The 23,659-nt window shown below is 40.8% G+C and overlaps 2 protein-coding genes across 4 annotated transcripts in view; both read right to left on the reverse strand.

The window, feature by feature from the left end:
* Positions 1-501: 501 nt before the first annotated feature.
* Positions 502-5,866, reverse strand: nars2 (asparaginyl-tRNA synthetase 2, mitochondrial). Its single transcript, XM_030777410.1, has 14 exons — positions 5,602-5,866; positions 5,404-5,513; positions 5,168-5,288; positions 4,899-5,039; positions 4,679-4,759; positions 4,217-4,320; positions 3,781-3,913; positions 3,097-3,195; positions 2,964-3,001; positions 2,750-2,816; positions 2,484-2,621; positions 1,195-1,292; positions 822-848; positions 502-711 (listed from the first exon to the last, which is right to left on the reverse strand). Exons 1-14 carry the CDS (start codon positions 5,761-5,763, stop codon positions 567-569), a joined length of 1,464 nt encoding a protein of 487 aa, XP_030633270.1. The 5' UTR covers positions 5,764-5,866; the 3' UTR covers positions 502-566.
* Positions 5,867-20,063: 14,197 nt separating this feature from the next.
* tenm4 (teneurin transmembrane protein 4) overlaps positions 20,064-23,659 on the reverse strand; it is a 113,914-nt gene continuing 110,318 nt past the window's right edge. For all 3 annotated transcript variants that reach the window (XM_030777394.1, XM_030777396.1, XM_030777397.1), the window contains one exon: positions 20,064-20,922. In XM_030777394.1, coding sequence (XP_030633254.1) covers positions 20,164-20,922 — 759 coding nt within the window. In that variant the 3' untranslated portion in view covers positions 20,064-20,163. The remainder of the gene's footprint in view (positions 20,923-23,659) is intronic.

The raw sequence follows: 23,659 nt of genomic DNA on the forward strand, positions 1-23,659 counted from the left end.
TTAATTCCATTAAACTAAAATTTCATCAAACTTAAATTTAGAATTGAGTTTTCCAAAACAATTTCTGTCATATGTTCCAATGTTCACCAAACCAAGTTTATGAAACTGCTGTCTGACTACTCACTTTTACCTGTAGGTATTACAGGCACTCCGCAACCCACTGCAGACGCATCCAAATATCTTTTCTTAATTCTGTGTAGGACGCTCATTGCAGCGGGGGACGTGAAGTGAGAAAAATGTACCGCCTAGCGGTGAAAAAGCAGCGCTGCAGCTTGTTTTCAGTGCTTGTTATTTTAATGATTTGAAAACGATTCCTTTACATGATACGGCTGTGTTTGAACAAATCTCAAATCTATAAAAGTCATACAATGTAAAATCAGGGTAAGCGATAACAGTAAGCAGAAGTAATAGTGTTTTTTGCGTGTTTTATTAGGCACATTAATTTGATTCATGATGGGAAAAAAAGCAATTGCTCCTCTCAGCACGTTGTTTGTTTTAAAACACATTTGCAACATTAAGATAAATTACACATACGCTTATTTTATGACCATTTATTACTATTTAATTTATAAAAGGCAAGAGTGTGAAAACCTTGCAAACGGGATTGTATCTTTGATGTTGTCAATCCCTAAAACACACTGCAGGTATCTTTCAAATCCCATCCCAAATCCACCATGCGGTACAGAGCCAAACTGCCTCAGCTGCAAATACCTACAGAACAAATGAACAGTGACAGCTTCTTCAGTTCTAATGATCAGCAAGGAACACTGCACAAAATGATAACCAGTTGATGATAATGGCAAAAGGTACACCGTACTTACCATTCATAGGTTTCTTCCAGTCCAAGCCTTTTTTAAAAAAAAAAACAGAGTTTTAATGAGGAGATACATGGTATGTTTTGTTTAAAGAGGCAGTTCTCACACAGCATTTCATCAGTAAAAATGTAAAAATACATTTGTATATTACATATGTCCTGATGTGGCTGTTGGCACAGTATGTAGATAATAACACGTAATAAAGGCACTAAGAAGGCTAAATGGTTATCTCTTCAGCTGTGTACCCTCTGATTAAAATACAAAGTACCAGTTTGATCCTGTTACATGTACCGTAACACAGTAACACTGTTACACTTATGTATGTGTACGCTCTGTACATATTATAAATGAAACACAGAGCAAAGACACTGTCTCTTACTTAGCCAGTCGAGATCTCAGAAACTCCAGCCTCTCCTCTCTCAAAGACCCCCCACACAGTTCACCAACCCCTGGCACTAAGAGGTCCACTGCTGCTGCCTAAAAACAAACGCAAGATTAGAAGAGTACCCAAGAGGGCACAGTAATTGGGTTCACATTTTTTTTGTCTTAGACACCGTGTGTTTGATTCAGCGTCTGCAAAGTGATGCTTGGTGTGCAAGTGAAAGTTCACTGTTATATGGGCTTATTATAACTCTTACATTTGTCACTATTTCAGATGTGTGTGTTTTTTTTTTTTTTTATCATTGCTCAGTTTTTTGACATTATTTTCTCCCAATAGATGGTTGTCCATAACACCCCAGCTGACACCAATTAACTGTCTATTAATAATGACGACTGGGTCATCAGCGAATATCCAAATACCCGGAATGTCACACGACGCTTCGTACGACATTTGATATTTTCTATGATACGTGTCATGTAAAAAAATCGAAGGACATGAAAATGTCAAACAAGTGGGGGAAAAAAGGATGAAAAACCCAGCGGAGGATCTTCTATACGACGTGTTATCTCGTTAAATCTGATCTCATTTTCTCTCACAGGAAGTGGGCTGAAGGTGCATCATGTATTTTTGGTCTTTTAGACAGGATGTAACAACATAAAAATTCTCACTACTATATCACTGGAATTCAAAATGTCTCACTCATTATCTAAGCCGCTTATCCTGATTAGGGTCGCGGGGGGTGCTGGAGCCTATCCCAGCGCACATAGGGCGAAAGGCGGGGAAACACCCTGGACAGGTTGCCAGTCCATCGCAGGGCAGACACACAGACAAACACCTTCATACCTAAGGGCAATTTAGTGTCTCCAATTCACCTAACCTGCATGTCTTTGGACTGTGGGAGGAAACCGGAGCTCCCGGAGGAAACCCACGCAGACACGGGGAGAACATGCAAACTCCACACAGAAAGGACCCTGAGCACCCGGCCGGGAACCGAACCCGAAACTTTCTTGCTGTGAGGCAACAGCGCTACCCACTGCGCCACCGTGCCGCCCCGGAATTCAAAATGTGAACAACGAAAATAAAATAATGCTGGATTTTACGAAAAACCCTCCAGAAATATTAGAGAACCCGGACCGACAATTTAATCACAAGATGGTAGCAGTCAAAATGGGTCCATATGCATCGACAGTCTTACGCGCTCTCGAGGGTTACAGTAAACTTTCCACTGAGATCTCACTCACTCCTTAATGCGGTGAAAGGATGCTTTCACTTGAACATATACTAACCGTGTGCTGAGGCTCATCCAGGTTGTCCCGTGCGTAGAAAGGCTTCAGGTCGTATGGATAGTCAGTGACAAAGACAGGAGTGTTCCCACAATGCTTCACCAGGTACTTCTCATGCTCTGTTTGTAGGTCACAACCCCACTGTAAAGCCACAGGGACAAACATCAGGGACTTAACCCCACTGCTCAACTGTGAAAGCACTGCCCAACGGAAAACTGAAAGATCAAACTAACTTTTAAATGGCCTGGGAAGAGACAGACATTACTTGCCTCGGTGTTGAAAGCGAATTGCTGTGAACTGCGATTTAGGATGTCTATAGCTTCAGTGTAGGTAATTCTGTGACAAAGTAACATCAAATAATTAAACAAACGCAGACAGAATGAATGAGTGAGACAAGAGACAGAGAGAGAGAGAGAGAGAGAGAGAGAGTGGGAGAAATTTTGTATGAGCATTGAGCTCATAACTGCAATGTTACATACGTACACGATAAATTTTCTCTTCATCATGGCATCCACCTGTTCCTGTAAGGCACATATGTACCAATAACTTAGAAGTTTCGAAAACATTCATGCGAAAACACTGCACCAGCAATACTGCCATTGTCTTGGTTTCTTACCCTGTGTCCAGGTGCCACATACTTGTGAAACAAATCCACATCCTCTGTGCACTTGGAGAGCAAATGCTCTGTGCTGGCCTTGAACAGGTCCTCCATGACCTGCGAGTAAGAAACAAAGAGGAGACACACTGATCGCATGAACGGACAGTAGATCAAACAGGGTTACACGAAAGCTGCTACAGTTTCAGCACAGGACTTGCACATATACTCTTAACTGCTTCAAAATCTGATATTCAAACGCGGTATCTTTCTGAATGGATGCACAAATATGCACCAAAACTGCACAAAATATTATCTTGGGATTATATCGTGTTGGCTTAATACTGGGTTGCGAGCGAAACTGAAGTAAGCTCGGGACTACGTTTTCAGAGTGAAATGATGCTTGTGTGTTTATTTAATTATTATCTGCTGACTCACTGAATCATTTTTTTTAAGTGAAATCTTCAGAGAGCCTTTACATCTGCTCAACAGATATATGAATGGTAAAGTCATTGTCTTTTTAATAGTCAATTTTTAGACTTGTCTATTGAAAAAAAAACAAAAAAAACAAAAAAGGGACACTGTTCAATGAGCCAATCACAGATCTCGACACAACTTGGTCTGCTTGAGGTAGGTCACATTAGTACATGTGGCAGCTCTTACGTGAAATCTTTCGGTAAACTGTTGTAATTTGAATTGGCCTACCTTCATAATGTCCTCCAGTGATTGCGTGAAAGCAATTTCTGCTTCTACCATGTAAAATTCAGCCAGATGTCTTCTGCTCTGAGAGTTCTCTGCTCTGAATGTTGGTCCAAATGTGTAGACAGCTGGGAAAGCCCTACAAAAAAAAAAAAATTAAAACAGCTTCTCTCTTATTTAGAAAAGTTATAATAAAATTTCACAAGATGGCGCGCCTTAAGCGTCACAACAGAGTAGCATCTTCAATACCTAAGCTAAATTCTGGTCCAGAACTAAAGCGAGTTAATGGGTGTTCATGATTCATAAAGCTTAGTTTCAAGTTTCAAGTTTAATTAGAGCCCAATATCACTGTTTAAAGTCTCAAAGGGCTCTACATGCCCACAACAAGGGGAAAAAAGGGTGGCACCCCCCTGACTTAATCCTCATAATCCTTAGCTCTTACCCTGACATCACTTCTAGGTGCAGCTGCCCTGAGACAGTGAGGAATGCAGGAACCGAAAAGAAATATGGGTTTGCTTCCTCGTGTCTCTTTTCTTGACCTGCAGGCTTGACAACGACAAAGTTGAACTCAACTTGATGAACTTAATGAATGCCACACACCGGACGACATTTATATCGTAATGGTATATGCTTAAAACATGTCAAAAAACATATTTTGTACAAACTGATATTGGAAACAAAAAACTTGAACAATCATTGTGCAGTGTTCACAGACAGAGTCATTCTGCCTCTGCCCTCCAGCCCATAATTAGGGGAGTGATTTTTTATCTGGAAAACAGGTGTGCGAACTCCTTACCTACTAAGTGACACATAGTGGGTGGTAGAATGAAGAACCAGCACGATTTCTGAAGTCAAAGGTAGGAGGTGCAGCTCTCTTTGAATGGGTTAACACTCTGAGACTCACCTCAACCTGGAACAACTCCCCTGCTCCTTCACAATCGTTGGATGTGATCACTGGTGTGTGGATCTGCACAAATCCTTTTTCCTTGAACCGTGAATGAATTAAAAACATATTTTGATTTTAAAAGAACAAACAAATAAAAAAGCAAAACAGTCTGTTTTTAAGACACTGTTAATAGCATTAGTTACAGTTTTATTAAAATGGCGTGTCAGTGAAGCAGTACCCTGAAAAACGCCTGCATGGCAGAGGTAGCCTCACTCCGTATCCTAAGCAAGGAACTGAAGGCATTTGTCCTGCACCTGAGGTGGGGAAACTGCCTGATATATTCTAGAGAATGTCGTTCTTTGATCTTGAAGGGAAAGTCCTGCAATATTGAGTTATGTGGAAGTAAGACACAGACTGGACACATTCCGTTTATACGGGTATTTTTCACATGTCACGTCTACCCAAAACGAATTTAAATCACATCACACGTTTGGAGGTTTAATTTACCACAGGATTGCACTCTCCAATTACAGTGATTTCATGGGCCTGCAGCTCGACATTCTGTTTCTTATTTGGACTCTTCTCAAGGTACCCTGTGATATCGACAGCGCAGCCAAACGTCAGGTCTCTTGACAGGAGAAAAAACAAAATACCACATGACATTAAGGAGTTTTCAGGTCAGGTCAGGTATATCATCATCGTAATCTACGACAAATCTGTCGAGTGAGTTAAACGTGTATTACCTGCTGTTTAGCTGTGAGCTGGCAACCACTTGGAGAGGTTGGAGTGAACTCCCATCATTTACGTGGAGGAAGAGATTATCTTTCTGCGGTCTAACGGAGCGTACCCAACCCTGAGAATTCACAGACAGTATTATCTACAAAGACAACGCGTGGACATCATGCAGAGGGTCAGGAAATTTTGTAACAGAAGCACTCTACCTGTATTCTTATACTCGATCCTATATGTTGACTCGCTAATGCATCGCATATTCTGAGCTTCTCTGGAGATTTGCTGCAGTATCGCCGCCGACAGATTGACATGCACTGATAAATCCAAGCTGTCGATACAGCAGGAGCTCGTAATAATTTGGCTGGTAGCATCACAGCAGACAGAAAAGTCAATGCAGTTATTCAGCGGTTTCGTAGTACAGCTGCAGACCACACGCTCTGCTTTCTCCAGTACTGCAGCCAATAATTACTCATGGGTTTTCATGCTGACAAACATGTGACTGAGGTTTATGATAACAATATTATTACCAAAACCTAGTACTATCCTAATTCTTTTTAAGGCTGTGGTATCTCTCTTTCAGTTTTGACATTCACATGTTTTGAAAGAGTCTTCCCGAAATGACGCAACTTCCGTTTCAGTGTACACCAGGGAAATGTAGTTCTGTAACTACAAACTCCATTGTTGTAGTCATATTTCTGACGTTAAATTGGGTGATTTTTATTTTCGACCCTAACAATACAGCGATTCCGTGTATTTCAGTAAGGTTATGCTAAACGAAGAGAGAATTAAATTGTGCATCATTTCACTCTACATAATGCTCCACAGGATTCTAGACTCTCTCACGCAACAGATTTTGAATTCATTGCCATTTCAATAATAACATATGATAATAAGCTTTATGGCTTACAATAGAATATAATGTTATAAAATGTAATAGATAGATATCTGCATTTAATAATTTGCCGGTAGGGTCAATTACCCAGAGACGATGAACATTTTTTCTCTTTCTTTATTTGTGTCTGTTTTTCTTTTGTTCATTTATTCACCGTTGACTTTCATGGGACTGGACAAATCTAGGCTGGAACACTGATGTTTCTAAATATTTGTAATTTTGCCTCCAGCTGGTTTTGCCCTAGAAAGATCATCACAGTGGATTTGACTTTCATTCATACTGATCATAAAGGAGCAACATGAAAAAAAAGAAACAAAAAACGTTTATTCATTCTCGTTATCCATTAATCAGGGAATTGGATGCACGGGGGGGGGGGGGGGGGGGGGGACATTGTTAGGACATCGCCGACGTGGGCTTTGTTTCTTATCAACGCTGTCATTCCGGCCCAGGTTATTCCAATCAAACACAGTCTGAGCTACACTCACTCAAGCAGACCCACTCCCACAGAGAGTGCTGTGCAGCACAACGCAAGGACAAGAGAAAAACAAAAAACTTGCTGAGATTGGATGTCATTGTTTCTGAATAGAGGACAAAACACTTTTTTTTTTTTTTTTGTTGAGAGAAGCACTACGTTAGACCGTCCCCGATGCCTGTCGATTCTCCGGCTCTAATGCCATTTGATGAGATCTCAGAAAGGCAAGACGCAGATATTTACCCTGCATGTCTAAGTAAATATGCTGAAGATTAGTCAAAACACAACTTAATCCGATCTGTCAAAAAGTTAACAAAAGGCTGAGAATATGTACACATAAGAAAGACAGATAGATTAAAAACAGGCAGGTAAAACAATCAGCACTGTGTAATCACTGCAAGTGCATTGTTTATACAAATTTTACTTTTATCTGGATTGAACTAGCTATTCAGAGATTTCTGTCATTGTTGACAAAACCAGTGCTTTGTAGTTTAATACACACACACAAGCACACACACACACACACACACATATATATGGATTTTTTTTCTATTTTGTGTTTAAGCAGTCAATGTCGTATGGTAATGAGACAGTCTCTGTATGTTCTCTGCAGGTCGTGCTCCTCATTGTTTGGGCAGGCTTTGCTCCAGGTCTGGCAGTCTGTGCAGGCATATGACGTTCCCTAAGGACTGGTGACACATCATCATTTTAATGATGCTGTCATAAAAGCAGCCGGGGCACTATTATTAATTACCTTCTGTATGCAGGTCACAATTAATGGCCTGATGCAAGTGTGACCAGCCCAGCAGTGCCTCGGTTGGAGGGAAATGGTCTCCTTCACTGTCAGCAATTATAATCATCAATTACAAACTGATGGATTACTCCTAATGTCTAGTTTGCTGCTGACTATTCAAAAAGAAACTATAGAATACGCACTATGTATCATCACATTCATATACCGATTCAATTATAGGGAAAAATTTTTCCAAGAAACACATTTATAAAAAGGCAGATGATTAATGTTAGGGGACAGTTTGTTCGTTCGTTAGGTTTACAAGACAAAAATAAAAAAGGAGAAGAAAACAGGGAAAAAACCCCATGTAAAATAGCTGTCTCATCCTGGAGAAACATTGCAACCATAAACAGAACAAGGGTATGCAGTGTTGTGTCCCACTACCAGCCACTAGGTGGAGCAATAGCTCTGTAAGAGGTGCCACACAGTCGGATACCTCATCCACTTGGACAAATTTATGATTATTTATTTATAATTTGAACATCTTTCGAAATGTTTTATTTATGAATGTACAGTGTCTCTATAGACTGTGTTTCACCACAGGCAATGCCAATGTTATTTTTTCTTTCTTTCAAATATGCAAATATCCAGCAATAATCAGGTTGTTTGCTTTAATTTGCTGTATTCACTAAAGGCTGGACAATAGAAAATAAAACAGCCAATATCAGCAAAACCTTGTGAACATGCGTTCTGCTGCAAAATGCCTGTATGTGGTTCAGCCTCAAGGCTTTACTGAGACGAATATCCCCGTTGTTCATTTAGAGAAAAACAGAGAGGAGGTGGTGTTACGATTTTCACGCCTAAAAAATCAGGCATCCATTCACCAAAAGAAAATGGATTCATATAGCACGATTTCTCTTCAGCTCATATGAGATTTTTTTACGGTTGTTATCTGGATGGTATTCTCTCTCTGTCTGAGTAGTGTCTCATCAATATTCAGAATGACTGTGTTGTAAGAAACTTCCCTAATTGCCTTTGGGTCTTTGCATTACAGTTGGAAGTGTTGTCAGCCCTGGCGGAGCTCTGTATGTCCATATCGGTCTCTGTTACTTTGCTTCGATCAATATGTGATTAGCCAACACAAACAGGGAATTCGTTTTAAAAGCACCGTGCTCAGCAGGGCCAGGCTAGGCACCACCTGTGCAAGACGCAAGCATTTTCGCCATCCACCGAATGACTATACAAGCTCCGCTGACCCTTCCTGTCATCAGTTTCTCCGCAGTCGAGCGTCTGTGCACGTCGGTAGAAGCCCATTGATTTTTCGTAGCATGCCTCATTTAGCCTCGATGAGCCGAATGTTGTGTTATAATTTGTGAGGCACGAGTTTGGGTGCCGGATAACCCAAATCAAAGCCAATCATGTTCAACAGGTCCGATGGGGTGGGGTGAAGGGGGATGGGGAGGGGGACGGGGACGGGACGAGAAATGGAGGGTGGAGGAAATTACCTCCATCTGAAGCGTTTCGCTAAGAGTCAGATCACTAGAAAGGATTCCACACTAATCAGGGGAGATCAGGGGAGTTGAGAGGTTGCAGCTATGTTGGTCATCTGAGGCAACTGCACACTGCATAAATTAAGCATGCTAAACAGGCACTCACAGAATAAATAACCAGTACATGAAAGCAATTTAAAAACAACTGAGGAAGAGCCAGCGTGAAGGGTTAAAATCCCTAGTGTTTGATGTGACATATGAAATTATGTTAGCGAATCACTCTGCACAGGACTCAATTAATGTCTCCTGCAACAGCCTCAAGACACATACGACAGATTACTTTTAAAGTTTTCCTCACATGTAGATATCTGTACATAATGCTTTAATGCAAGATAAATGTAATGTATTGGTTCTTGGTGTGGAACAAAGACCAAGTAAGCCTTTAGATGAGAGAATCAATTCTATTCTATTCCATAATATTTAATTGACAACTGACCTTAATAGCCCACACATGCTTAAAGCAGATAATGATGTGCAGCATGGTGGACATTTCAATATGGGCATGAACAAAAGAGGAACATAGATCAAAGGGATCATTCGCCACAAATGTTAATCCATCGTAAATGCAAACACCTCATGATGCACGAGCCACCGCATGAGAAGAGTGGGCAAAAAGAAAAAAGAGAGAGAGAGAGAGAGAGAGACTTAACTGGGTTTGTTCTCACTATTGATCTACTGGAATTGTCATTGCTTAATGTTTCATGAGCTTAGCTAGACAAATCCTTCTAGAGCGGGGCAATATCTCCGCAGCTGCACCTCAGTTCCCAGATATCAATTCCCCCCTTTGTTTGTGGAGGCCTGATAAGAGGACGCTGGGCTTCGATTCGTTGACTCTGCTGATTCCTCGCTACAGTGTCTCATTCCTCCTCCTTTTTTTTTTTTTTTTTTCCGAACGAGCTTTTCATCATTAGAGAAAGCCACAATCAGCTCCGACTGACTATTTCCTTTTAAAGCACACAGTCTTCAAGAATCATTTTTTACGAGAGAGTCTTCTGAGTAAAACCTTTAGCGAGGATTATCTGTCTCATCTTTACGGTTCAAATGTGACAGAGAACTGAACAGATGAACTGCTCAATATAAGTAGCCCGTGCATAGTACTAGATCTTTAGCAATGTGCTTGATTCTCTCAGCATAAAGATACAATCTAATCCAATCCATACTATGAAGAAGCGTTTTAAACTCATAGGACTTTTCCACATAGTGAATTGTACTCAAAATATTTTTAAGTATTAAAAAAGTATAAAATACACAATGAAAATGTGTTTTTTAAATAACAGTAGTGTGTGTGTGTGTGCCCTAAAAAAACAAAATTCCAAACATTCGAGAATAATAGAATGTCTTTCCAGTACTGTTTAGAGTAATGATTTCTTAGCTCTCATTATTCATATGATCCTCAGATTATGGCATCTGACTTGCTTAAGGAGCACTTGAAAACAAGGGCTACTTGAAACATAAACCTAGAAATTGATTGAATTACCTTAAGAAGGGCAATTATTATAACATTATCAGCAGTGTTATGGCCAAAGAGGATTAATGGTTACATTTACCTTTTTTCCAAATGTATTCCTAAGGAGCTTTGTTCATACACAATCAGGCTTTTTGATTTAACCACGTAACAATGTTACTTGACAGTAATGACTTCAGTGAACATATCTCCTTTAACCCTCAGTGTGGGTGTACCTCATTGACATGTGGTTCATATATCACTTAACATCATTGAACAGGACAATCACAATTGCATAGGACCAGCATCTTCAAATACACAAGAAGCGCCAGGGTAGTAGGACTCATCTCGAACAATAATGAAAACCAATCGCTGGAAGGTTTGGTCCACACAGTGGCTTCCAACTATGTCTTTCCAAAAATGAGACTGCCAACGTGACCCATTCAAAAGCAGCGAACTTCAGAGACAGACCCCAAATCCCTATCCATGTCAACATAGAACCCTTCTCCATAACCGATGCCTTCAAATGACTTGGCACATATGTTGGTAACATCCTGAAATGGAATACTGTTTAATGGGGTAATGCTTATACGTCTGCTGGCGGCTGAAGATAAAGCAATACAAGATAAAAACAGCTCAGTTCACCACAGCCACCACTAAGAGTATGCTCTCTTCATCAGGTACAGTTTGGTAATGGTAACTGGGACAGGTGCACATACAAAAAGCTATAGTGCACTATCAGTAGAGGATCCAAGATCACAGGCACTGCCCTGTCCTCAGCCGATTGTCTCTACATTCTGCAAGGCACCCAAAAGGGCAAAGAAGACTACTTTTGAAACCTCTCACCTTGTCTAACATAGCTGTCTTCTTCTGCCCTCAAGGAGATGCTACAGGCCATTCCACCCCCGCCCCACCAAAAAAGGCAGGTCAGGACTTTTAATTCTCAGCTCTTGATCTCTCTACATCCCTCCAACACTAGCTTTCAGCCAAACAGGTTCTTTTAGTGTGGTTTTAGGGGTCAGGCTTGGTATTGGAGGGTTAGGTTTCCATTCTATTGACATCTATATTCCCAGAGCATCTCAGACCATACCAATATCAAAAATTGTCAGTTGAAGCCCGAAAGGCAAGCTAAAGCACAGTCATTCTAATGTGAAAAAATATACACACCGGTAATTAAAAATTCAGTGTCTTGAGTACAGTACCTGGCTCCCATTCGCAGTTGTGTGGTTGTATCACAATAGTCTTACGCTGAAAGACTGCTGTCTTAAAGTTACGTATGCTTGTACAATGAGAATGGAAAACAATTACTAATAAATGTTTACCAACTGCTATCTCAGTGGACATCCACATGCAAATTCACAACTAATTACCTCCGTTTATCAAGACAAGACCCACTCCTCACTAATTAGCCTTACAATAAATTACAGTGCTATGGGTCTCCACAAGGGCTTATTTTCAGAACAACCCTCTGTGCACATATGTCGCCAAGAGAGACATGTAAACCAAGCCCTGGACTGTTGTAAAACTGCATCATGGACTCATTACAATCAGTGAGAGAGCTCAATTTATCTCTTTTATAATAAACATGATCAGAGTGTGATGAAACTTGCGTGTCCTTCTGTGGTCATAAAAACATATTACAGAAAAGTCATATGCACTGACAAGACGTTTTCACATTTCGTTTGCTCCCTGGACCAAAATTCTTGAAGTTGCCGATGCTAGTCACGCAGAATTGAATTATTACTTTGTGCTGTTCCTATAAATGTCATATGCATAACATGCCTGTATAACACAGTCTAACATTTGACATTTGAATCCATTAACAGTCATGTTGCGTAATAAATAAGCAAATAAGGCATTATAGCAGAACCTGTATAAAGGATTATGCATTGTCTATGCTTTGTGCAATATAAAAGTCATGAAAAAGATACACAGGGATCCATGTGTTTTAATAGATAACGGGTGCTAAAATGTTATTGGGCTAGAACCTCACATAATTCATTATTATATCCTGATTTTCAGTTTCATATCTATGTGATTATCTTTGTTGTAATGAACTAAGCATACACAGTGCATTAACCATTTTAATACTGAGATTATTTTATAATGTCCCTTGTAGGCCTCAATAATTATGAGGTAGCATGACTATTCATGAACTGCTTAGTAAAATATTACGATGTATTTATGCATCGTGATAAGATATTATAAAAGCTTGATAACGTCTGATAGCAATGCATTATGTATATGGTAGTCATAGGAACTGTTACAATGCTAAGTTTCACCTTAAATCTTTTCCGTGCTGTGTAATCACCAACACTAATGCCTTAGCTGTACGCTTGAATAACAATCAACCTTTCTGTGTGCACACCCACGCGCATTTGTGACCTCTCTCTCTTCTGTTCTGAGGATGACTCTTAACATTCAAGCATCGCTGTGGCTGAATAAAACAAAGAGAACAGTCAGAGAGGCATGCTGGGAGCTTAGCAGGAGCATTTTTTGGTAAATCAAGGTGTTTTGTCTTCACTGAACTCACTGTACCTCTAAGTTAACACCATATTTGATGGAAGTTGACTTTTGCTAATGTTCAGTGAGGCTAACCTCTTTAAATGACCAATGGCCTGTCACTGCTGGGGTGCTCAGTTCTCAGTAAAAGCCAACATTACATGAGCTGAGTGAACAGGTCTTTTTTTACTTGTTGTCTGAAAGCATCATTCTCAGTCTAGTGACATCCCATCAGCCTGGCCAAGTCTTAAGTCGATCTGGCTCTGCAGTCCAGGTCTATTTCCCAGTCTGGAGCTACATCTCAAAAAGCCAAAAAGCTTTCTCCTACTGGAGTGAACACTGAAACGCTTTAGCAGTCCTGTTTGCATATCTAAATATATATATTATATATATATATTTGCATAATATTTTTTGTTGCGTTGCGATAATTCTTTTGGCTTTGACTCGCTTCCTTGAAAAGGTTCCTGTAAGTATCATTCAGCAATAATGGAAAAAGATTCGTCTGGATATATAACACGTCTTCAGTCACACAGAACTGCCTCTCATGGAAATGGATAGGCGCAGTTTTGCTCCAAAAATGAAAATGCTAATTGCATTAATGGTGTCATGCTTTAATTCAGCTGATGCAGTGAACTTTAACGATACTGGCCTCTTTGCTTTTATGCTGCTTTAGGCCCCATGACAAGGCTGCCTGGTCATAAACGTAAAACATGTTGAAATATGCCACATATAATCCCCAACTTTGATGTAATGTGTTCTTCTGCTCAGATTAAGAAGACGCATTACGAAAACCTAAGATGGAAAAAAAAAACCCACATCGCTGTAAGGAAAAGTCAAAAATAATTAATGGGGATATTAATTCATGTAGAAAATACTTTGTTATATGTTATATATTTTCAATTTGGCCAGCTGCCAAAGAGCTCCTCTGCATCCCAAGCTTATGAAATATGCATGTGACTTGTTTTAACCATGACAACAGAACATCTCTACAGAGGACAAATGTGACCTTTATTGGTTGTTCATTGCCTCCTGGGCCTGCAGTGAATGGCAAGTCTGCACACAATCCACTTTCTTCACCACAGATCAAGCCAGGGGAGAAGTTGCATCCCCAGTTTCCTCTAAATACCTTTTGCTATGCGGGGGGAAAAAAAAAAAGAACACCGTAGTGCAATTTCCCCAACCATAGGCAAATGGCATTCACTCATGCCGTTTCACAATGAAATCTCCACAAATGAAAAGAGGGCCAAGTAGCCCCTTGAGAAACCTTTTCAAACTATTACAAATGCCTGACTAATTTTCCAAGCTACTTTCTGACTATAATTCCATATTCACGTCATTCAGTGAGTTGCAGCCTCAGTAGAGCCATTGAGCTCAGGCTTGTCCAGCACTTAATAGAGCTGTAGGCCATAGCCTTCAGTGTAAGAAAATGGACAGAAAAGATGCTTTTGTATGAGTAAAAAGAAATGGTCAAATAGGGAAATAATACTCGATAAGATGCGTATGAACAGTACTTGGTCTAGAAAAAAGTATGTCAGTAATACTTTGACCATATACAAGCATTATACATCAACCATTTCCTTACTTTCGAGATCCTACTTTAAAAGAACCTTGAGAATCTAGTTTGTTTTGATGCTTGTTTAGTCTTCCAGTAGGGACAAACAGCCTTAGTTAACGTGGATAAAAAAAGATTGTTCATATTAAATACAGTCATCAAAGAAGCAATCAGTGGGGCTCGACGAAGCAGAGAGGTGCTATTCATGATCTGATACTGTCTCTAGGGCGTAAAAACGCTCCCCCTTTTCTACACGACCGCGGTGGGTCAGTATGCCGCTTTTCTGTTTTTGCCAGCTGAGCCGCGGCGCCGCGGTGCCAGAGAACAGATTTGACCTTAGGGATAATTAGCCTAATAAAAGCATTAGATATGCTGTCAATATAATTTGCATAATGTGTGAAAGCCGCCTCATTGGTGAATGCGCGGGCTGTCTGCCGGACTTCCAGAACGCCACAGTGACATTTCTTTGGGTCCTTCGCTTTGTTCGCACCTGTCACAAGGAATGTGAGGGAAACAAGTCGCGACTGCAAGCGGTGTCTCACGACACTTGTCCGTCCAGACCGCCTGTCCACCTAGGTAAGCCATATGTCATTTAGGCATTTCTCACACACACACACACACACACCATTCTTTTTGCGCGTTTTGCGAACAATCTGTTCTCGCTTACTGTTTGCATTCTCACTTCTGTGACCAGTGAATGTTAAAGAATATTTTATCTACTTTCTGTCAGTGTTTGGTGCTGATGTGAGATTAATAGCTAACAGTTGCGGTTTCTTGGGTAAACACTGTGGATTAGTTACATAGTGAGCAGATGTTTCACAAGTTTCTCAGGGCTATAATATTCTCATCCATAACGGCCGGAAATAACTGGAAATAGAATAAATTGGAAATACAGACCACCTATCAAATAGTCATTTTTCGACTGAAATTAATCATATGATTAATACATAGACCTAGCCTTTGCAATCTGCAAGTATTTACAATACTTTTACATTCACTTGGAAGATATCCTATATAGCGTGCAAATGAAAATGAGATTTCATCTTTCCTTATGGGCCAGTGCGTCAAATGAAAACCCCTGCATGCGACACAGCACTCTCTGTCGTGTGCAAGGAATCAGACCTGTTTCCTTATACCGGAAAATCATTTGACCTCATTTTGACCTTTAGAAAATAGCAAGGAGGCACACTATGAGCGCTTGTCCTCACCTACCCCCCTCCCCCGCCCCCAAACTTATGTCCCCCTTCTTTAAACACACACACAATAACTGAAGAATCAAGGCCTATGTGGGCAAATACTACATACCTGCTAATCAAGAAACAAGGTCAGTAACACTGAAAATAACATTGTTAAAGAAATAGTGGAAAACATTCTTTTTTTTTTTTTGCTCATTCCAAGTGCTCCTTGCTGCTGTTTTAAGGCATTATTTTTACATCAAGTCCAATCAAGGTGAGTTATGATGAATTGATGTGTCAGTTTAAGAAGGGCCAAAGCAGGTGTCTGATTAAAATAACTGTTTTCTATACCCACGTAACACTGGCTGCCTCCCAGTAAAATGAATGACTGGGTAGAACATTAGACTCAGCAGGCTTTGGCCCTCACTGATTTTAATAGCACCCATTTTTGTCAGTGTTTTGCCTACACGGTGCTCTTAGTGCTCAAATTACGATCGAGTGGAAACAGATGCAGAGACTGGGCAATCTAAAGCTGTCCTTCATCTCCACAAAGAGATGAGGGGAACTGTAAGGTTTCTTTTTTTTTTCTTCTTCTTTTTAAAATGTCTGTTGAGGGAACAGCAGGTATGGCTTTGAGACACATGTAAGATTATGTAGATGGAGGAAATCTCTTTGTGTTAGGGGTTTTAGGTATAAGTCAAAGGCACAGAAGGGTTAGGCCTTTTGGATCTCATGGCTGTCATTAGAAATATCCTTAACCATAGCTGTTTCAGCCCATACTTGACAGTCTTTATACCCAGGATAGGGTTTCAACTTTTACCTGTGTTTCTAACAACTTTTAGCACACGATTGCACGTACGCTATTATACAGTTTGTTCTGGGTTTTTTTTTTTTTATATATACAACATTGGGTTTTTATCCTTTAGCAGAGCTGAATTTAGCACGTTGTGTGTGTCAAAAACAAGAAAGGCATTTTCACAATGAACATCTGTCAAAGCTGTGTTATTGTAGCTAGCAATCACGTTGAACACAACTTTCTTTTCTTGTTAACCCGAAAACAACTTTCCAAACACCTTCAAAACACACTTCTCTAAATGAATATTTCAATTATCAAAGCAAGACATGCTTTTAGTAAATACTTCATTACCCAGTAAGCAATCAAATGTCAAATTCATTTAATGTCAAGTTCAACATCAAAGGCACTTGATGATAAGGAAAATAGTCTAATATGTTGCGCTATGAAAAAAAAAAAAAATGCGTACAAAAACATGTAATAAGTTATGCTCCGTGTTTATAATGTCCTGCATTGAAGTTTGCTGGGTCACAAGAGAGAACAGAAACGGGTCATTCGGAACACCTGCATGCTATTAACTGCTTTAGTGTCATGAGAGAGCAGAACTTCTCTGGGCCGTGGGAGTATTTAATGTCAACTGTGAAAATATATCCACATTCATACAGACTTGTTCACACAGACACAGACACAGACACACACACACAAATATACACACACATTACACTGTGAACTTAGCCTTGAGGAGTCCTTCAACCTCAAACAGGAGATCTTTCACAGAGAAGCAGCAGTGACGAGTACAAACTCTGCATGCCCACCACAGTAAATAAAAGGGTATGTTTGCTCACTGAGAGGTTTCTCCATCATGCAGAGAGGCCGTGTCTCTGAACCTCAGATCAATGCTATCAGGACAAACACACACACACACACACACACACACACACACACACATACACACACACAAAGACATGGTAAACAAGCCCTTCACTCCCCACTGTAGAAGCCTGCTCTGCCTGTGGTGAGTATAAATGCTACAGTCACCCCATGTCACTGTTGGGTTCTGGGCGTCTAATAAAGTGGTGGTCCTAAATGTGTACACAACTCCAAAATGAGACCAAGGTTCTGTCCTGCCCATAAAAAGGCAGCATAATGTTATGAAATGACTTGGTAATAAGGGATCTAAAGTGACGTTTTTAGAACAATGTGGTTATTGATTTGCCCGTTTCATTTAATTTACATCACAGTATGGGTTAGCATACTAGTATATGAAAACAGGTAGGGGTTGGTGTTGCCAAGGTAACCATTCGTAGATGCGAAAGCTCAAGAGTAATTTGTCAGAATCATCATTGCGTTACATAAATGTAAACACAAAATATTCTTTATTTTTTTTTCCCTTTACCTAAAGACTACACAGGTTTACTGCTGTAGCTCTAAAAGGTATCTACATCGGCATTTTATGTACAGCTTGTTTGTTGTTGTCTTATGTACATTTTCAAAGAGAAGCGTTAGAAACACAGTGTTGAGAACAAACAAAATCCAAATGAGTCCAAAACTTTTAGAAAAAAAACCCCCAAACAAACAAAAAAAAAAAACATACAGCCTTACAACACAGTTCATAGTGCAATTTTACCACAATGCAATTTTTCCTTCATTCAAAGTATGTTCTTTTAAATACAGCGGAATTGTCTGACACATGATGCCACTCTATTCAACAACAGCGATAGAAAAGAAAAAAAAAAAAAAAAAAAGCTTGCTGATATTACACAAATTGAGACACTTGATTATGCAGCCTATTTGTCTTTTTTTTTTTTTCTTCCTGTCCCTATTTCTTCATGAGAGAGATTACAGAGTCAGTCAGGGACACGTGTGTGAAACAGATCACTGGTAGGAGGAGTGTCAAACACGACACTGTGTTCAACCTATTAACACCATTCAGACGCTTTCATTTCTAATATTATTAAACCAAAGAGAACTTGTGCTCTGTGTCTTTTGTGCTTGTACATCCAGTTGTGACCAGAAGGCTTGTTGCTAGGTTTGAGCATGTATGAATCTGGAACCTACACACCTGCAGGTTCATGGGACAACTGGGGGCATTGATGGAACTGGTGGAGCATAGCCTCTCACATTCTGAGCACTTTAGACACTGACCCTGGAGCAGTCTTCAGGGTAAGGGCTCTTCATGGGTTTTTTAACTCATATGTAGCACTGTACTCCATGTTAAACCCCAGTAGTCAACATGTTAAGAACGTGAATGTTTAAGTCTCTGGGCATGTTTTAGTAATGTGCTCCTTTTTTAAGCATTCATATCTTTCTTTCTTTCTTTCCTTTTTTCCTGCTTAAAGCATCCAATTAATCCGTATGGAAAACGTGAAGAAAAATATTGCTTTAGCAAGCACATTACTAAAATAAATACTGTCATTGAGGAATAGTTTAAAATATGAAAATGTATTTTAAATTTTTTTTTTTCTCTAAAATAAGACTCAACAAATTTGTTTAACTAAATCGCCTCTCCAGACATCCTCATACTTTATTCAATGTTTTGAAACACTAGGTATTGTTCAAGTACAACAATTATCAGTAAAGGGGACAATAGTTCACATTTTTGTATTCACATTTCTTATTATACTGTTAATTTATATACGTAACTATTTATAAAGGAACATCAGAGATTTCAAACTATTTTAGTAAAATACCCTTTCAATACAGAAATCATGGTTCCGTCATTTTTTTCTTTTTTTTTTTGACAGTGTTGGCTCTTATTTTTCAGAATTATCTTAAAGATGATGGGAAACTATTTTTTTTCTATTATTTTCTTTCATGTCTGAAGAAAAGTTAAGTCAAATGAAAATGAACATCTTCGATTAAAAACCGTTAAGACATTAATAGTCCACGCCCCATCTCTGTCCTTTCCCTTTCTAAATAATTAAGCCATCGTCGCAAGTAGTAAAAATAAAAAAATAAAATTAAAAAAAAAAAAAAGAATCATTGCTGTAAACTAAAAAGGCAGTCTTCCAGTCCATTGATAATACAAGACAGCACAACAAAGTTGAGAATTAGACAAGTTCAGTGAGGAGCCTGAACTGGGAGCAGTGGATAGCAGACACCAATGTCCTTGTTTTGTATATGACGCAGCCAGTGGGTTTTTTTTCAAGTATAAAAAAAAAGATGCGATTAAAAGAGGTCTCTCCTTGGCTGAGGCGAGGGAAAAGGCAGAGCTGAGTGAGCTCCTGAATAGCAGTCTGCTTCTCTGGCAGCAGGGCTGAGCCAGTGAACATAAAGCAGTACCATCACTCCTCTTGCGTTCCTTTGAGCGGGTTCACAGACAAGGAGGTGAAAAAAAAAGAAAGAAAGAAAGAAAGAAAAGAAAAACGAATAAGCCACCAGTAACGCCATATGCAATCCTCTAGCAGCCATACTTGAAGGGAAGAAGGCTGTTAAAGAATTACAAAAAAAAAAAAAAAGAAAATAGGGCATTCTGCTGCAGCTGCTTGTAACCATGTAATTCTTCATATATTTAAAAAAAAAAAAAAAGAAAAGTCTTGACACAGTCCAAAAGAAAAATAAACAAAAACAAAAAACGAAGTGGTCACATACGCAACTGTCTTTGGCAAGAAGTCCTGGACGCGGTACGAGCCTGGCGCCGAAGAGCCACTTGTTCATGTCACCTGCGGCCCATCTCGCTCTGTCTCATGAAGTGGATGTTGTGGACGCTGTCCGAAAGCTCGGGATACTGGTCCACCGACACCACGTAATATCCGTCGTAACCCGGGACGCGGCCCGAGTTCAGCAGCTGCTGCCGCTCGCTGTCCGTCCAGGTCCGCGAGCCCTCCTCGCCCTGTCGCAGTCTGTAGCGTTCGCGTGCCCAGGCGGCAGCCACTGCCCGCTGCCGCGCCAGCTCCAGGACGCGGGCCTTCTCCTCGTCCACGCTGCTGCCGTAGCGCACGTTCAGGCTCAGGGCGCCGTGCTGCAGTTCGATGTCCGTGATGCGGCGAGTCCTGCCGCCCAGCACGGCGTTGACTTGTGACACCGTCACGTTCACACCCGTCTCCAGGGTGCGACGACCGACCGTCATGCCCAGCAGAGAGAGGTCTCCCTCCACTGATCCGAGCTTAACGAAGTAGTGGGTGTCCACCCCGACGATTGTGAAGTGCAGGTCCTCCAAGTAAAGAGCCTGGTCCAGTACCGCCGCCAACCTCCGGCCGTCCTCATTGGCCACGCTGATGATGTCAGCACTGACACGCCCCTCTCGGATAGCAAGCTTCACGCCCTTGCCAAACATGGAGCCACCCGAGGCAAAGAATGTGCGGACAGGGGACTGGGGACAACCAGCGCCGCTGGACCTGTAGATTTGACCGAACCGTTCCAACCGAACAAATGACTTGAGTTGCCTCTGGACCTCACACTGCACCCCAAGTACAGACTGCAAACAGAAAAAAGGGCAAAACAAAAGTAGCAATAATTACTTAAAAACCACAACATTCTTTCTTATCTTCAACATTATCTTTAACACTAACATCTTTTACGTTACGATGCAATGCTTTCCTGAGAAAATTCGATTAAATGGGAGACAGAGGAGATAGTTTGAACCGTTAAAGGTGCAATAAGAAGCTAAAACTCAGGCTCAAGACCATATAGCTCGAACCAAAAATATCTGAATATCATTTTCACACAAATTTTGCCAAACCATCAGAAGTGGTAGGAGCCTTCTCAGCACCTCCCGTCTCCATGGCAGCTTATTTCTTGGGAGTTAGTATCATTTCCTGATAGCTTGTGCTGGATGGGGAGTCTCAGCAGGAAACTGCCTCTTTTCTCCCATATTCAGCTGCTCCACTCTTCTCCAAAATGAGAATCATGCTGCTTCATTAACACTTCAAACATTTCACATTTCACTCCTCTGACTATGCCATATAAGCCATTCTATTTCATGTTAAGGTGTGTGACTGCATGTGGATCAAGACTGCCACATTTTTCACAGGTTCCTCAAATGCTTCCGAAGTTGAATCGCTGCAACTTTATTCTCTTCTGCCTTATTTGTTGGAAGCGGTTTAAAGTTCTTACATGTTTTTCTAATTTAGTAACCACTGCCCCAAAGTATAACCTGCTTTGAGACCCGTGTGTGGAGCTGTCCTCAGATGGCCTTAAATAGTTCCATATGAACTACATATGAAAGCCAAAATGGAAAAAAAGAAAAAAAAAGAAAAAAATGTACGCAAAAATAAAATGGTTTCATTGTTCAACATGATTAGAGTACTCTATGTTTTCATCAATAATTTAATCTCTGTGCTTCTTTTTTTTTTTAATAGGAAAACTATCATCATTGCTCAAAATGTAATTTTGTTTTTGAAGAGAAAAAAAAAAAATCAATGAGTGACAGCTCTGTGAAATATGTGCTCGTCCAGAAGCAATCCAGAGAGCGTGTGGACCCGACCTCCTACGGGGTCGTAAGTAACCCTCTCCTTTAATATCACTTGACAAGAAATTCTCCCTCAGAGAAAGCTGCCTTAAAAAACTCACAGAGCAATGTGAGGTACAAGCTGAGTGAACACAGGCAGACAATGACCTGGATGAGATCACACAGAGCATCCACAGTGCTCATAAGGGTGGACAGGGAAACAGAGAGACAAAGAGAGAGAGAGAGAGAGAGAGAGAGAGAGAGAGAGAGGAGAGGGAGAAAAAGTGCCCTACTGGATTTCTGTCACAGGAGCCCAATGTCCTGCTGACAGCTGCTAATTATGTCTCTTTCTCTGCTAACCCTGCACCCTGGCACACGCCTGGGGGACGAGGTGTGGAGTGGGTGGCCCTGCTGGCTTCTGCCTCCCTCCTGTGTGTGTCACTCTGCCTTGCCTCGTCCATCTCCTGGCACGGGGAGGTGGGTGGGCCTTGGAGGGTGCATCTGTTAGGCCAAACCAGGGGGGATGTGTCGCCCGAGGGACAATTCACACCACGCCACCACATGTGTGTTTACCGCACAAATTCTCTGACCCCGGTCAAAACTCCCAGGGGGTATAAGCGGTGCGGAGAGGGAGGTCTCAGTATTAAGGCTCTGCGGTGAAACCTGGCTCTGTGACTACCACCTTCAAATGATTCATCATTCAAACAGCATAGTCCAGATGGGCTGACTGTGCAATCAACTCATGACACCGTTCAAAGTCAGGATCAACGTGGGGACACCAGGGGGCTCATCTGTCTGTTTGTTCACACCATTTTTCACTTGTACAGCTCCTTAAGGGAGTCTAAATAGCACTAGAGGAAGGAGATTAAAGGCGAATGCTGACTTCCTCTCCTCAGTTTCTGGAAATTTCCAGCACACAGCATCCATCACATTACAGTTTAAGGGCAGGCGAACTCATGCCTCAAAGAACCTTCAATTTAATTATGTGAGGTCGGCTATTTAGAGCGAAGACCAATATAGTACTAACACAGCCCTGAGCTGATCTTTCTCTCCGTGTGCTATAGCGTTAGCTGTGAAACACTGGCTATTGCATTTGGAGGAGCTCATGCTACACAGTAGCAGATAATGAGGAGCTATCCACAACTCACTCCACTTCCAGATGCTACATTTTACAGATACTCTGGAGGAAACACTGGCATTGTGGAGTAGACATGGAACTCCAGGCTCTCAGCGCTACAGAAAGACCATTAGAGGATTTTTTTTAATGCTGCTGCTTTAAAAGCCCATAAATGACCCCATAATTATATTGCCAAAAAGCAATTTGGTCAGCAATTAGAGTCGTTTACTTCCTCAAAAAAAAAAAAAGAAAAAAAAAGAGGAAAAAAAAGGAGAAAATAATGGTTGTCTGAGGGGTTGGAAGAGAATGATTTATGGCTGACTCAAAAGCTACGTCTTCACAGTGTTTGGGAACTGAAACCGGTTCTTCTACCTCTCTCCTTACAGAAAGCTGCAGGGACTGTCAAATAGTCTGGGATTGTATGTAAAAGTTGAATCTAGAATTTTTTTTTTCTGGTTGAAAAGAGAGTAGCATTTGATATGGAAATACCTAGAAAGAGTCTCTGAACTGATTTAGACTTAGTCTGTCTTTGGTGGGGTCTTGGAAGAAGCACTGGAGTGACTTCTGAGACTCCCTTTGGAGAGGCAACCTGCAGGACACAGGGAGGAGGTACTCCCTGGAGAGCCAGATCGGACCCAGGCGAGACTG

This window comes from Chanos chanos, chromosome 6 (genome assembly GCF_902362185.1).
Source record: "Chanos chanos chromosome 6, fChaCha1.1, whole genome shotgun sequence".
In the NCBI taxonomy this organism is placed as follows: domain Eukaryota; kingdom Metazoa; phylum Chordata; class Actinopteri; order Gonorynchiformes; family Chanidae; genus Chanos; species Chanos chanos.